General features: G+C 38.2%; 1 protein-coding gene across 5 annotated transcripts in view; it reads left to right on the top strand.

The window, feature by feature from the left end:
* Positions 1 to 15,415, top strand: part of LOC127520655 (rho guanine nucleotide exchange factor 18-like) — a 43,115-nt gene that overhangs the window by 18,944 nt on the left and 8,756 nt on the right. For all 5 annotated transcript variants that reach the window (XR_007932173.1, XM_051909032.1, XM_051909030.1 and 2 more), the window contains 18 exons: positions 363 to 427; positions 669 to 723; positions 3,914 to 4,064; positions 4,800 to 4,906; positions 5,049 to 5,189; positions 5,303 to 5,553; positions 6,814 to 6,939; positions 7,033 to 7,150; positions 7,228 to 7,482; positions 7,827 to 7,903; positions 7,992 to 8,170; positions 8,261 to 8,334; positions 8,577 to 8,762; positions 8,942 to 9,088; positions 9,435 to 9,553; positions 9,997 to 10,059; positions 10,317 to 10,364; positions 11,768 to 12,247. Coding sequence is in view for 4 of the 5 variants with exons in the window: in XM_051909032.1 (XP_051764992.1) it covers positions 363 to 427; positions 669 to 723; positions 3,914 to 4,064; positions 4,800 to 4,906; positions 5,049 to 5,189; positions 5,303 to 5,553; positions 6,814 to 6,939; positions 7,033 to 7,150; positions 7,228 to 7,482; positions 7,827 to 7,903; positions 7,992 to 8,170; positions 8,261 to 8,334; positions 8,577 to 8,762; positions 8,942 to 9,088; positions 9,435 to 9,553; positions 9,997 to 10,059; positions 10,317 to 10,364; positions 11,768 to 12,247 (2,642 nt within the window). In the remaining variant the exon portion in view is untranslated. The remainder of the gene's footprint in view (positions 1 to 362; positions 428 to 668; positions 724 to 3,913; positions 4,065 to 4,799; positions 4,907 to 5,048; positions 5,190 to 5,302; positions 5,554 to 6,813; positions 6,940 to 7,032; positions 7,151 to 7,227; positions 7,483 to 7,826; positions 7,904 to 7,991; positions 8,171 to 8,260; positions 8,335 to 8,576; positions 8,763 to 8,941; positions 9,089 to 9,434; positions 9,554 to 9,996; positions 10,060 to 10,316; positions 10,365 to 11,767; positions 12,248 to 15,415) is intronic.

Raw genomic sequence — 15,415 nt, 5'->3', positions numbered from 1 at the left:
TTTTGAATGGATAATGAGCACTTCTGAAAGCTCTTTACCCCCGATAAACCTGCGCAGATAGTTCGTTTGCTGGTGTTTTTGTAGCAAAACCAAAGTTACGGAGAAAAACACAGTTTCATATCTGAAAATCTGATTATGCTTTTAAATATCTACCAGATTTCTTAGTGCCTTGCTTCTTTGATATTCTTTCAAAATTGAAAGCAGTATTGCGAAACAGAATGGTCCCGTAGCATTACGGCATCCGCCCTAGTTCTTTGAGTCATCCCCTTCACATGTAAATTCAGTTTACGGGACAGCTGGTTCTGATAAGGAAAGTGCTAACCTGTTTCTCTCTCTACTGCCGTCTCTGTTCGCACCGACAGACTGCGCCGTGAACGTCCACAAGAGCTGCAAGAACCTGCTGCCCGAGTGTAGCAGTAAAAGCAAGGTAGGATTCATTCACATTTGTACATTCACTTGAAATATTGAACAAAAGTTGAATAAAGTTCACTCTGTGTTTGTTTGAATCAAATTAAGTTCCTAAAAGACAATAAATCTTTATCTTGTTTATCTAAAGAGGTTTATCTTTGGTCAGAGGAGTGGCTGGTTGTCATTGTAAGGTTTGTTGTAAATGATAAACTAAGTCACTGTGTGTTTGTAAGAATGTGTTTTTTTTTCTCTCTACGCAGACAAAAGAATCAGTGCAAAAGTCGTCAAACACCGCAGCTCAGTTGTATAGCCAAGGTAAGCACATTTGCAAACTAAGTACTATGTTTTTAGCATTATATTTGCCGAAGCCATGTCGCTTCTTGTGAAATTTTGAAGTAAATGTTTAAATGCATAAGCATTTTTAAAAAATATCTATTTATGTTGAACTTAGTTAAACTACAGTCAAACGACTCTAAAATTAAGTTGGTGACAATACAAGGTGCAAGTCATGGGGTTAATATTTAAATTATTTTAAATGATTTTAAATCATATATGATTTTTTTTTCCCTCGTCACAAAAATGAGAAAATTACACTAAATATCACCAATAAATCTATAAGATGGTGATCTGAATTTGAAAAAAAAAATATTTTGTAAAATGATTAGTATATATATCAATATTGTTTTATTTAATTTTTTGCTATAAAATCGCCATAAATCGTCACAAAGATGTTGTGATTGTGGACATGAATCTGTGAATCATTTTTGAATTTTGTTGTTTTGTTTTTGTTATTTTTATTAATTTTTGTTTTAAAATTATTTATATTTAGCTTTAATTAATTTTATTTCAGCTGGGTATATTTCGTTTTTTTATGCGTACGCTTGTGTATCTGAACAGTCGAACACACAGCCTTGGAAAGTATACTTCAGTCGTTCGACGCATACGCAATTTTGAGCAATCTCTCACCACGAGTTACAACCCATGTAACTATCTTTGTATTCTTTCATGCTAGAGTTGTACAAATGAGGGTACTTTCTAACCTCTTCGCACAATCTCTTGTCTGTGTAGGCCTCCATTGTAGCTGTAGCTTGCATGTGTTCCGGTCTGTTCTGATTATGCAGTTTTTCTTTGACTACCTTGTGAATTGACGCCCCCAGGGCACGGTTGCCACCTTGTGGATAAACTAATTACTGCAAAAAAATTTGCATGTGCGACCTGCGCGTACGGTTACAAAAATCCAGCAGTGCGCGTACTCTTCTGATGACGAAATTCGCATCACGCGCTGACCCTCACGTACGCGTAAATAGTGAACTATACTTTTTCACCTAATATTTTATTTTATTTTAGCTTTATTTCAGTTAATGAAATTATTTTTAGTAGTTTTAGTTAACAATTATAACACTGGCATGCAATAGAATGTTGCAAAAACTAATGTACAACAAGTAGTAATGTAATAATATATCATCATTTGCTGAAAGAAGTGGCTGTTTAATAAGCGTCAGTGTGTGAGCTCAAAGAGTGCTCCACGTCTAATCTGCTCAGTTTAGTTCACTCCTGCAGCTGCACGAGGAGCTTGTTTTGCTCTCCTCTCCTGTGTGTGATGGTCTGTCTAATGGACAAATGCTGAACAGAGTCCCCTGATAGCAAATTAAGGTCATCTGGCTGTTTTTTTTCCTGCATTTGCCATCACCAGAGAAGCACTTAAGAGGTTAATCACGGTTCTGCAATTAATTACCCCACAAATCTGATCAAGATTCACTGCACGTGGTGTAGGTTGGACACAGTTTTGGGCGGTTGCAGAATTCTGCATTGCAAATGTTAATAAACAGATATTTTTAGTCCTGTTCTTTACTCGTTCAGGCAGTTTTAGAAATCGAACTTGATCAAACTGATTGAGAAAGCAAGTCAAATCTAGTGGAGTAGCATTTCAAGTACGTTGTTGGTGGCTTTTTCCTGCCCGGCCTTTCTTTACCTCCTGTTTTGTAAAATTCTGTCATGAAATGAAACTGGATGACCCTTCTGTAGACAGAAGATTCACTGCGGTTATTACTCCTGAGCTCTGGACGTCTTGTTAAACACCTCCCGCTGTGACCTCGGCCGAGGTGGTAATTGCTTTAAGAAGCGCGGATGAAGCCTGTAATACTTCACTCCCCAGTGGAAAACATCTGGAAATGTCCTCCTTCACCCAGAAACTTCTGGAAGCACATCTTCTTGTAAATGCATGAAGGGGCTGCAGCTGAGAATTGGTCATTTTGCCACATTTAAATCTGCGTTATTAATCTTACTGATGAGATTGTCAGCACATTCATTTATTAATTAGATAGATGTGGTTATTATTGAATTTTGAGACCTAATACATAGTTGTTATCTGTTGTTCATGTAAAAAATGGCTTTCTATTGTAATTGAATTTATTGATCTATTTTTTAGAATTTAACATGAAACATGACATGTATTTAATAAGATTAGGAAAAAATTGCCCTTTATAAAAGTAAAAAAAAATGCTCTGAAAATCAATTTTAGGGAGCAAATATCAGTTATAATTGTTATTATGTTTATTGTAATTTGTTAAATTTTGTAAGGTTCTTGTTTAATCTGCTGCATGAGCTAATAAAGTTGAATTTATTAATATTTATTAATTATATAAAAATAAGTGTACTTTATTAATAATATTTTTATTTAAAAAATTGATATATTTTTATAAAAACAGCTAAGATAAGAATATCCTATATAATAAGATGTAGTAATAATATATTCATAGATAAAAATGTATTATTATTATTATTGTCATTTTATTTAATATGAATGCAGCATTTGCAAAAGCAAATTTTACATTTTGTAAGGTTGTTTATTATTTGTTTAATTTGCTGCATGGGCTTATAAAATTGAATTTAATCATATTTATTAATGATATAAAAATAAAATTATGATGTATTAATAAAAGTATATGTATAGATATTTTTAGACAGATATATAGATAAAATAATTTTAGTAATTTGCTTTGTTTTTTAACAAATTAAAACATGTTCAATAAGAATATATTATTTATTATTATTAATTATAATTTATTAGCTGTCAGGTTCTCCCTGCAGATGATAATGGAGCTTGATGGTTTACTTGCTCACACTAATCTGATTGTGAGACTCTCGCCTGTTTCATCAAAACAGCCTCCGTCTCATCAGGAGAGTGCTGGGAGGGAGGCGAGGAGGAAAGGCGCATGCGGGATTTCTAGAAGCCACTCTCCACTTTATAAAGCCAACCGTCTTGTCCATTAGTGCTTTCTGTTTCCTAGTGTAGAGTCAGACATCATGGCACTGGCTTTACCCAGAGTCCGTGGTTCTCAGAGGAAGAGCGGTTCTCGTCTCCCGGCGTCCTGGGGTCTGTCCCGCAGGCTCGGGGTTCGAGTCCTCCTCCATCGAGACCTCCTCACCTGCCGTTTCCTCGACTCCATGCCTCGCTCGTTTCTGAGGCGCTGCTACCGCACTGACTCGTCTCGTTTCTCTGCAGCTCTGCGGGACCCCTGCTCTGCTCTGACTCCCATCAATGGCTCGTCCCGAACGTCACGCTGTGCTTCAGGTATGACCGTTCCGCCCAAAGGACACAGCGCCCAACCTGCCGCCTCCAGCAACCCTACAGTCAGCCACAACAGCAGCAGCTGGTGAGTCCTGTGTCTTTACTGATTGATTTTTATTCATTCTTATTACTCCACCAATACTAATTACTTTTAGCTTATAGACAGCTGTATCCATGTGTTTTATATGACATAATCAGAAAGTGATTTATATTAAATTCACCTTAAAGGATTAGTTCACTTCAGAATTAAAATTTCCTGATAATTTACTCACCCCCATGTCATCCAAGATGTTAATGTCTTTCTTTCTTCAGTCGAAAAAAATTTAAGGTTTTTGAGGAAAACATTCCAGGATTTTTCTCCATATTCACTGGGGTTCAACGGGTTGAAGGTCCAAATTGCAGTTTCAATGCAGCTTCAAAGGGCTCTACACGATCCCAGACGAGGAATAAGGGTCTTATCTAGCGAAATGATCGGTCATTTTCTAAAAAAAAATAAAAATTAAGAAAAGTGCTGGAATGTCTTCCTCAAAAACCTTAATTTCTTCTCGACTGAAGGAAAAAAGACATGAACATCTTGGATGACATTGGGTGAGTAAATTAAACTAATCCTGAACTAATCCTTAAGCACAAACTGGCTCCATTTTGTTTGCATAATATAATGTAATATCTATAACACATTTCTCTCTTTGCTTTAGTGTTAACATTAATGTTCATCTTCATGTAGCACTTAGGTTGAATAGAAGTGTGAGGCTTATGTATCAATGCAAATGAAGGACATTCATAATTACTGCAGCATTTGCATAGTCATGTTCTCTGGCAGCTCTATCACAGGAGAGATGGACGAGGTTGACGGATTCAGGCTGAAGCGCCCCACTGACGACACTGTATCTCTCGCCTCCACGGCGCCCGAATCTCTCATCGTTGAAGGTGAGGGGTTGATTTTAAAATCCCAGCAACACTGAGAACACCCAGAACGTCATGTGTGTAATTTACGACGGGGGTTTTGTAAAGCATTGAGCAACACTTTGTAATTCTGGATCTGCATGAATGTTGATCTTTTTGTGTGCAGATGCATATTACACCACAGTGCGAGGGGAGCTGGAAGCCATCGCGCAAGACTTCGAGGTGGAGTCCTGGAGTCTGGCTGTGGATCAGCACTTCTTAAAGAAATATTCGAAGGAGATGATGAAGAGACAGGATGTTATATATGGTTAGTATTAGTTACCTACCCACACTGCTCTGGGAACTTGTACATTTTTTTATCTCTGTAAGTTGTCAAATGTGTTTTCAGATCTTCTCTAAAGCTCTTCCTATCTCCTCCAGAGCTCATCCAGACGGAGATCCACCACGTGCGGACGCTCAAGATCATGCTCCGTGTGTACGCTCGAGAGCTGCGGGAGACGCTACAGCTGGACGACAGAAGGCTGGACTGTCTGTTTCCCCAGCTGGACAGCCTGCTGGAGCTGCACAGCCACTTCCTGTCCTGCCTCAGGGAGCGTCGCACAGAATCTCTACAGCCGGGCAGCGATCACAACTATGCCATCCATAAAATCTCAGATATCCTTATATCCCAGGTACATGCCCTTAATTTAGTGCCGTACTTTTTGCTTCACCTTCTGTCCTTTATTTCCTGCTTAATTTTTCCTGTTATTACCCTTTTGCCCTATGCTTCCCCTCTTCACATTTCCTGTCTTTTGCTTCCTGCTTCATACATCCTGTTATCAGACTTTTGCCCCATGCTTCCAGCTTCACACTTTCTGCCCTACATTTCCTGCTTTATACTGTTGTCACACTTTTTTCCTAAACTTCCTACTTCACCTTTCCTGTCCTACACTTTTTGCTTCAAATATCCTGTTGTCACACTTTCACCCCACACTTTCCGCTGTTGTAAAGCCCAACATTTCCTGCTTCACACATCTGGTTATCACACTTTTGCCCACATTTCCTGCTGTTGTCATACTTTCTGGCCTACATTTCCTACGTCATACTTTCTGTTGTCACACTTTTTCCCTAAGCTGCCAGCTTCGCCTTCCCCATCTTACAATTCTTGTTTCAAACATCCTGTTGTTACATTTCCTGCTCTACACTTCCTTGCTCACACATCCACTTCCTTCCTTTTACACCACACTTACCCCCTATAATTCCTGCTGTTGTAAAGCCCAACAGTTCACATTTCCTGACTTTTGCTTCCTGTTTCCTGTTGTCATACTTTTGCCCCAGGCTTCCTGCTTTTGTCATACTTCCTGCTTCACACCTTCTGTCCTGCATTTCCAGCTTCAAGTTTCCCATTCCTGCTTCCTGTTGTCACATTTCCTACTCTACATTTCCTGCTGTAACATCTTTTTTCACATTTCCTGCTCTACACTTCCTTGCTCAAGCATCCTGTTGTCACGCTTTCACTATACCCTTCCTGCTGTTGTCATGCTTCCTGATTCCCACCTCCGCCCTCCATTTCCTCCTTCTTATTTCCTGTTGTCACACTTTTGTGTTTCATATTTCCTGTCATTCACTTACTGCTTCAAACAAACTCTTGTCTCATTTCCTGCCGTACACTTCCTGCTTCGCACATGCTTTTTTCACACTTACTGTCCTACGCTTCCCACTTCAAGCTTCATGTATTTTTCATGTACTTCCTTCTTCAAACTTCCTGTTATATTTCCTGCCTTACACTTCCTGCTTCGTAAACTGTTGTCACACTTTTGTGCTTTTGCTTCCTGCTTCAGACATTCTCTTGTCACCTTTCCGGCTCTACACTTCCTGCTTTACACAGTTTTTTCAGAGCAGGAATTAGCATATGTCAAGCAGGAAGTTATTTTGTGTGTATCTGGTTTTAGTTTTCTGGAGAGCTTGGAGAGCGAATGAAGGAAAGTTATGGGGATTTCTGCAGTCGGCACACTGAGGCTGTCAACTACTACAAAGAGCAGCTGCAGAGCAACAAGAAGTTCCAGAACCTCATGAGAGTATGTTGAGATCTTACGTCTCAATGTTGTTAACATTTGCTAGATTGTCCTCAGCACTGCTTGGAATCATTTTCTCACCTTATTGTGTTTCAGAAAATAAGTAATCTGTCAATAGTGCGGCGGTTAGGCGTTCCAGAGTGCATCTTGCTGGTGACACAGCGAATCACCAAGTATCCTGTTCTTCTGGAGCGCATCCTGCAAAACACCGAAGGTTGGTCATTATGGTGCCGTAAAATTATGCAGATATTATGAATGTGCAAGGTTATAAACACTTACTTCTCATTGCAGCCGGGACAGAGGAACATGAAGGATTAGCACAAGCTCTCGGCCTAATCAAAGACACCATAGTTCAGGTGGACTCCCAGGTCAATCTCTACGAGAAGGAATCACGGCTCAGGGAAATCACCTCCAAGATGGAGCCCAAGTCCCTCGGGAAAATCAAAGATGGACGTGTCTTTCGTAAGGAGGACCTTTCTCAGGGCCGCCGCATGCTCTTGTTCGAGGGCATGGTAAACTGGAAATCAGCATCTGGTCGCCTCAAAGGTATTATGAGAACGACAATTTGCATGCATAAGTACAAAGCCCCTAAAGGGACATTGGTGATGGTAAAAAAAAAAAAAAATTTGATGGGAGGAAAATGCTTTTGCATTCTCTTGCAAAACATTGCCCTGAAATGGAGACTTAATTTAAGGAGACTTAAACTGAGATTTTCCAACCAAAGCAAACTTTCTTGGGTGAACGCAATACTTTTCAGAGAGATTATTGAAATATCGTTTTTCCTCTCATCTCAAATTTTTTTCCACCACAGATGTCCCATTGGAGGCTCCAAACATAAGTCTGTTTGGTTCACAATTGACATTTGAGATTCTTCTTTGCTTCGGTTGCAGATATTCTAGCTATACTTCTTACCGATGTTCTCGTCTTGTTGCAAGAAAAGGATCAGAGATATGTGTTCTCAACTGTGGTGAGTACGATATGCACTTTGTTTTTGGTTCATACAGAATGAGAAATTATTCATCTTAATGTACTCATTAATGTTGTTTTTCTGCTAGGACAACAAGCCATCCGTTATTTCACTGCAGAAATTGATTGTGCGAGAGGTGGCTCACGAAGAGCGGGCCATGTTCCTCATCTGCGCCTCCTCAAACGAGCCCGAGATGTACGAAATCCACACAGCCTCGAAAGAAGACCGTAACACGTGGATCACACAAATCCGTCAGGCCGTGGAGAGGTCTGTGTTCGTCTATCACCACATTAGTGCCAGTACTTACTTCTATCAGCATTTTTTTTAAACCGTTCTTCCTCTGTTCCTGTCCATCAGCTGTCCACATACAGAAGAGAGATTGTTTAGTGAGGAAGAGGAAGCCAGAGTCACCCGGTTCAGAGAGTTTCAAGGTCAATGCCACATCTAGTTGTTTGTTTTGTAAATTATTTTGTTGTTGTGTGATGGCTTTTTATGAGCTTTGAAGGATCTTTTGTCACTAGAGGGTGCACTTGTGTTTTCATACTGAAAGCTTGCTGTCTTTTGTTTGTCAATTAAGCACATATGCTTTATGATGCTCTTCAGTTTTAAAATAAAAAATACTATCTATTGTTTCACCCCTTGAGCATATTTTACTCTGTCTGCATCTCTGTAGATCGGCTGACGTTAAAGGATGCTCAGATCGTCCAGAGCCTCACAGAGAAGCTGCAGTTGTTTGCAGAGCTGGCTGAATCTGTGGCCGGTCTAGAAGACACCAGCTCTTGCTCCCGTCTGCTACTGCGGGGCGATGCCTCTGACCTCCAGCAGGGGGAGCAGCTGCTCAAAGGAGCCATTACTGAAGGTAACACGTCTGAGTAGCTCACTCATGTTCAGGGCCTGAATAATAATAATAATAATAATAATAATAATAGCTTAATCAGTTATTAAATGTCTTTAGCACTGGCATCTTGCATCTGGTTGCAAGTGAGATTGTTTAAGAGCTAATTGTAGTTATTGAAGCATATCTCTGTCTTCCTGTAGTGGAGAACCTTCAGAACCTCCTGGCATCTGGAGCTCGGGAAACATCTCCACAGACTGAGAGGAACCAGAGTCCGTCCTTGAGTCTGCTGCCACGCAGAGCAGACACCTTTGGTGGATACGACAGCATTGCTACCATACTGCCTAAGAGTAAGAGCCATTACATACAATTAGACACTGATTATACATGTTGCTTTAATGGGGATTAACTTAAGACTCATTATTGCTGTTAGATATCTATATTCATTGCATATTTGAAAGACTGTGCATCCCAATTTCACATAGTATCTGTACAATACAGTAGGTAAGATTACAATTAGTATGTCTCACATCAGAATATGTTGAATATAGTGCTTCAAATGTTCCCGGATGCTCTTCAAATATGCGTGCATGCAATCTTTTGAGGCCGAATCCCCTTCATCAAGGATGTTTGTGGTGTTTATGTGTATTTCTATTTTAAGTTTTGTAAATCAGGTGTAATTCTGTGTTGAATCAGACGGCAGTATTAAGAAGAAGGTTCCCAGAGCGTCCGGCAGGACCAGAGACCGGAGTCAGAGGGCCAGCTCAGATCCGCTGCTCAAAGAGGTCTTCACGTGTCTGGACCAGGATGAGCCGGTGAGAGAACACACATGCAACCGTTTGCCAAACACACGATAGGAACATGCCCGTGTTTACTAAACGAGGAGAGTGACATCAGATGATTTGGGCAGGAATTTTGCCAGAATTTTGTCATACCGGTCAAGATGTCAAATATATAACTATCAGGCTATAGATTTGATGTTTAAATCAAATGATATGATGTATATATTAATTAATATATTATTATAGTTAATATATATTCATTCATTTATAGAATATAGTATCTAATAAGTTAATATATTTTTATTTTTTATAGTAATGTGTATTATCTATGATAATAACATAAACTATGATAAAGTACTACATTACATGTCTGCCATGATAATGTCTTTGAATTATCTTCATTTGGGGGCTTTTTCAGCAAATATTGATATACATGATATCATTTTTCATTCGTTTTAATCTGTCGCCTCTCTCAGGACGAGGCCTCCTCACCTGGCTGCCACAAAATGCGGTCCAGCTGTAAATTTCCAGAGTCAGAGGTGAGTGCGCACATCAATTTGAAATTGAGAAGATAATGTCTCCCTTTGTTTCCTATGAGATAAAAGGCACATATTGTTTCTCACACACCTCCCAGTACATATCTGAGATAGTAACCTTTGCGTTCACCGCACCTAATGGGCAGTTAATGCAGCCATACTTCACTTGGCAGGAATGTGGCATTGTGTCTTGTGAGAATAATGTCTCTGAATATTGAATCATCCTGCCAGTAATGTTTTCTGTTTTCCTGTTTTACCAGTTCTATGAACGAGTGCTGCTGCTGTCCCAGAGGCTCTACAGTTTACAGGTAAACACACTGATGTCTCACTCTCAACGTCTGACAAATCCTGTGATCAAGACCAGATAAGATCTTGTTTAACGGAATTTCATTCATCAGGTGTCTCATGCTGTGCTCATTTATTTGTGGGGTGTTCAGATGTCCACAGCATCTGTAATGATGTAGTTAAACAGCTGCCTTTCTTTCCTTTGTCTCTTCTTTTATTTTTATTTTTCCATTTGTTATTTTATTTTGTTATTTATTTTGTTTGCTCTTTTGTTCTTTCATTTGTCCATTCATTTGCTTATTTGTTCATTCAAATTATTTGATTTGATTTGATTTGTTCATTCATTTTTCGTTTGCTGTTCTGTTTTTGTTTCATTCTTTTGTTCTTTCATTCTTTTATTCTTTGTTCTCTCTGTATGTTCTTTTGTGTTCATTTGCTCTTATGTTCTTTTCATTTCCATTCATTCTCTTCTGATTTGTCATTTTGTTTTATTCTTTGTCTTTCATTCTGTTTTCTTCTATTCTTTTGTTTAGTTCATTCTCCAACTTTCATTCATTTGACTCTTTTTCTTCTATTTGTAGCTCTTGCTCTGTTTTTTATTTTTGTTTGTTCTTTCTCTTTCATTTATGCTGTTTTCTTTTTTGTTTGTCCTTTATCTTGTTCTTTTGTTTTGATTTTTGCTTTCATTTGTTGTTTTTTCTTTTTTCTTTTTTTTTTCTTTTATTTGATGGCTGTTTTGTTTGCTCTTTCAGTATTTGTACTTTGTTCACATATATTTTTTTTATTTATTTCTTTGGTTCTTTCATTTGTTTGTTTTTATGACAGTCCGTTGTTTCTTTCTGGCCTTTCATTCTTTATTTTGTTCGTTCTTTCTTGTGTCTTTTAAATTGTCTTTTCTGTCTTGTCTTTCATCCTTCTGTTTTTGTTTGTCGCTCTTATTTTATTTGTTTTTTGTTTGTTTGTTTGTTTGTTTTTTTGAGTTTTTGATTTGATTTTTGTTTTTTCTCTGCTGTTTTTTTTTTTTTTTTTTTTTTTTTTTTTTTTGTTCTTATGATAGTCTGTTCTTTCTTGGTCTTTAGTAAATTTTTTGTACTTTAAGTTGTCCTTTAATCTTCTTTCCTTTCTTGCATTCTCTTGGTTTCGTTCTGTATTTTTTAAATTTTTTTTGTTAATGCTTTTGTTTGTTCTTTTGACCTTGCCTTCTTTCTTTCTTTTTCTTTCTTTTATTCTATTTACATTGAATTTACATTCTTACCAGACACTTTCTTACCAAAGCGCCTTACAATACAGTACACAAATCATGTTTGAACAAATACAAGGACAGGCAGCTGAGAGGACACAACGCTTTCTAAACTAAGCCTTAGTTACCAGGAAGCTCTTAACAACTATCCAAACATCAAGTCCTTTCTTTCTCCTTCCCCTTCAGGCCATAATTTCTCAGCAGGACAGCCACATCGAGCTCCAGCGGTCCTCTCTCCTCACCGCCGAACGGGACCGTCCCGGCAGCCGGAACCGCGGCACCGACGTGCTCCTGGAGCAGGAGAAGCAGCGCAACCTGGAGAAGCACCGCGAGGAGCTCGCCAACTTCCAGCGGCTGCAGAGCCAGCATCGGCAGGAGCAAGCGCGCTGGGAACGGGAGCGGGAGAAGCAGCGGCGGCAGGCCGAGGCCGACCAGCAGCGGCTAAAGGAGAGGGAGGAGGAGTGTCTGCGGCTGGAGGTGCGTTTGGCCGAGGAGAGGCAAGAACTGGAGAGGCAAAGACAGACGTACCAGCAAGACCTGGAGAGGCTGAGAGAGTCCACACGTTCAGTTGAGAAAGAGAAAGAACGGTTGGAGCAACAGAGGAAGTTGAAGAAGCACAACACGGTGCCGAATACGGCAGCACTGTATGCACAGGAAGTTGGACAGGTGAGATGCCACCTGACTCTAGTTGTTTCCATACTTACTATCCGTCTCCACAAATTTCTTGGTTCTCTTGGATGGCCACATAAGCTAAACCTACTAAACTATCTAAAGTTAATTTAGACAGGTTACTAAATACTTCCTAATCATCATACCAGTTTGACTAGTTGACACAAAAGTGTAAAATTACACACAAAATATTAAAGTCACCAAGCACCAAGTCTGATTTTTATCGCTCTCCAAAAAAGGTTCACCTAAATGAATCTTTTAGCATTCAAACAATAGTTTATGTTTAGACAATTGGCATCAAATATTTGGCATCTATTTGGCAAATATTTTGGACCTTTTTTTTTTTTTTTTTTAATCTAATTGTCATAATTCGGAAATATTATTACAGTTTAAAATAACTGTTTTCTATTTCAATATATTTTAAAATGTAATTTATTCGTGTGATGCAAAGCTGAATTTCACTCCAGTCTTCAGTATCACACGATCCTTCAGAAATCACTCTAAAGAAATGTGTATTATCTTTATCAATGCTGAAAACCATTGTGCTGCTTCATTTTTTTTTTTTTTTTTTTTGATGAACAAAAAGTTCAAAGGGAACAGCATTTATAATGAAATAGAAATATTTGTAACATTTGAAATTTCTTTACTTTGACTTTTGATCAGTTTAATGCATTTTTGCTGAATAAAAGTATTATTTCTTTAAAAGAAATCTTACTGAACACAAACTTTTGAATAGTAGTGTAGCTAAAAACATCTTGATAAGTTATAGCCTTTTAACGATATTCAATAATTATCTTAACTTATGTTTCTATTCTGAAATGGCTTGAATTATTTTTTAGTCAGAAATTATCACCATCAGTTCAAACAAACAGCCATTGTTGCCACACAGTAAAATACTGTCATTTTAAAAATTCAAAAGATATTTTTCAAAGAAATTGAAAAATATTTTTAAATAAATGTTTTTATGTACCAATATAACAATACATGGTAGTAAAAATTAATATTAATTTGTATTAATATTTTTATCAATACCTTATGAATCAGTTTGACAGTTTTAACTGAATTTCAGAAAAGAAGCAAACTGAACAACACTGAAGTTAGAAGACTAACTCGAATCTGTCATGAATATTTGATACATCGCCCAGCTATTCAGGGAAATGGGAGCTGGCATACATGAAATAAGCATGATGTCACCTCCCTGCTCTCTTTCAGTGCCACATGTTGTTATTATAAATGACAAGGTGTAGGTGTGCCAGCTGAGAGCTTCTGCCTTTCCCACGGTCTCCTTTCAGCTCCACTATACAGGACAATCGAAGGGAACAATGTGGCACTGTGAAGTTTTCATAGCAGTTGCTTGGCTAATCGACCTGCCACCCTTGCTCTACCTGTTTGCTGATGAGCCTGCTAGATTACCCAGAAAGCTCTCTGAGAAAAAGCGGACACTCAGACAAGCGTTGTTTGAACAGTCTTAACCGGCTCACAGAAAAAGTCTCTGTGTAAACAGCGGATAACAAAAGCCACATATTGTGCGATTTCCAAGTCTCAGTACTGAAACCATCCCACAAATCTACTTGCATTTTGCATTTTTGTTCAGCAGTTTGACTGACTCCATCTGTTTTTGGTCAAACTCAGGGGTCTTCGTGATTTCCTTCAATCATGTTAAACTGATTTGAGCGGCACAGACTGTCTGTCCATTTGCGTGTGCATACTTGATGACTAACCCCTTTCATTTTGACAGATTACTCAGAAATGGACACTGGACAAGGCGTCTTTCAGCCTCCGAACCTACAGAAACGACGAACTTTCCTAATGGACGTAATGCTGTGACGTTAGCGATTATAATAGGCAGTGACCAAACGAAATGCAATCAAGCCAGGATCAATTAGCATCAGTGTTAGTCATTTTATAGGATTAAAGAGGAATGTATATTTAAAGTTTATGGTACGAAACAACCACAGGCGGGCTTGTGTTTGCACTGCTGGGATACAGATGAGTGTGAATCAGCGCTTTAGTGGTGAAGCCTTTGGTACATTTTTCTACTTGTATGTAGAATAAAGGGATGTGAGAAACAGCATATTTTCAAAATCAATTAATTGAGTTGTCAAAATGACTAGTTGACTAGTTGATTTACCACCGACTAGTCAACTATTCATTGCATGATTTGAGATAAATCTAATTTAACTCAAATCATGCAAAGATATTACTGTACTTGTTTGTAGGGCCGTACAAATCTGGCCAAATATTTTGTGATAATCTATCAAATATGGCTCAAATATAAAATCGTTATAATTACTACTACTACTACTACTACTACTACTGCAAATGAATAAAAAATATTTAAAGGGTTAGTTCACCCAAAAATGAAAATTGTGCCATTAATTACCCTCATGTCGATCCAAACACGTAAGATCTTCATTCATCTTTGGAACACAAATTAAGATATTTTTAATGAAATCTGAGAGCTTTCTGACCCCTGACCTCCGTTGACGAATAATTTTTCATCAACGACATTTTTTTTCACAGATGAAAACAGGATGATAACTAAATGAAAACCATCTTTGAATGAAAAAAACTATGACGGAAACCTATTGACAGTTTCGTCAACAAATAAAAACTAGACGGAAATCTTAGGGAGGGATGATTTGGGAAGAGATCCTGTCAGAAAGATGTCCTGCGCTGCAGATGCACACATTTGAACTGTAACATGCGGGAAAACCGAAGAGCAGACATATGGATAAATCTGAAAAAGTGTGACAACAAAAACAGACAGACAGCCTACGAGTACTGAATTAAGTTCTCGTTCATGTCTTTTCGCACCTGAACAGACAAATGCACCCAACGTTATGTCAAAATGTCTGTTTTGGAGAGTAGTCACACAAACACTGTCAATTATGAAAACGTAAACAGTTGTGAGAATATCGGATGTGCATCAGTGTATTGGATCCCAACATTTGGTCTTAAAGTGACAGCAGCCTAATAAACCTGCTGCTGTCTGTGCCCTTAATATTGATCAAACAACAAAAGACAGAAAAAATCACTCACTGCTCTTTAACAGCTATAATAAGGATGTTTAATAATAATAATATTAATATATGTTTTCTTCAGGAGTAGGCTATATAATGTGTTCGGAAATTTTGCATTACAGTTTAACCAAACCTTATGATA

This window comes from Ctenopharyngodon idella, chromosome 10 (assembly GCF_019924925.1).
Source record: "Ctenopharyngodon idella isolate HZGC_01 chromosome 10, HZGC01, whole genome shotgun sequence".
Classification (NCBI taxonomy): domain Eukaryota; kingdom Metazoa; phylum Chordata; class Actinopteri; order Cypriniformes; family Xenocyprididae; genus Ctenopharyngodon; species Ctenopharyngodon idella.
This window is presented reverse-complemented; position numbering and strand designations above follow the sequence as displayed.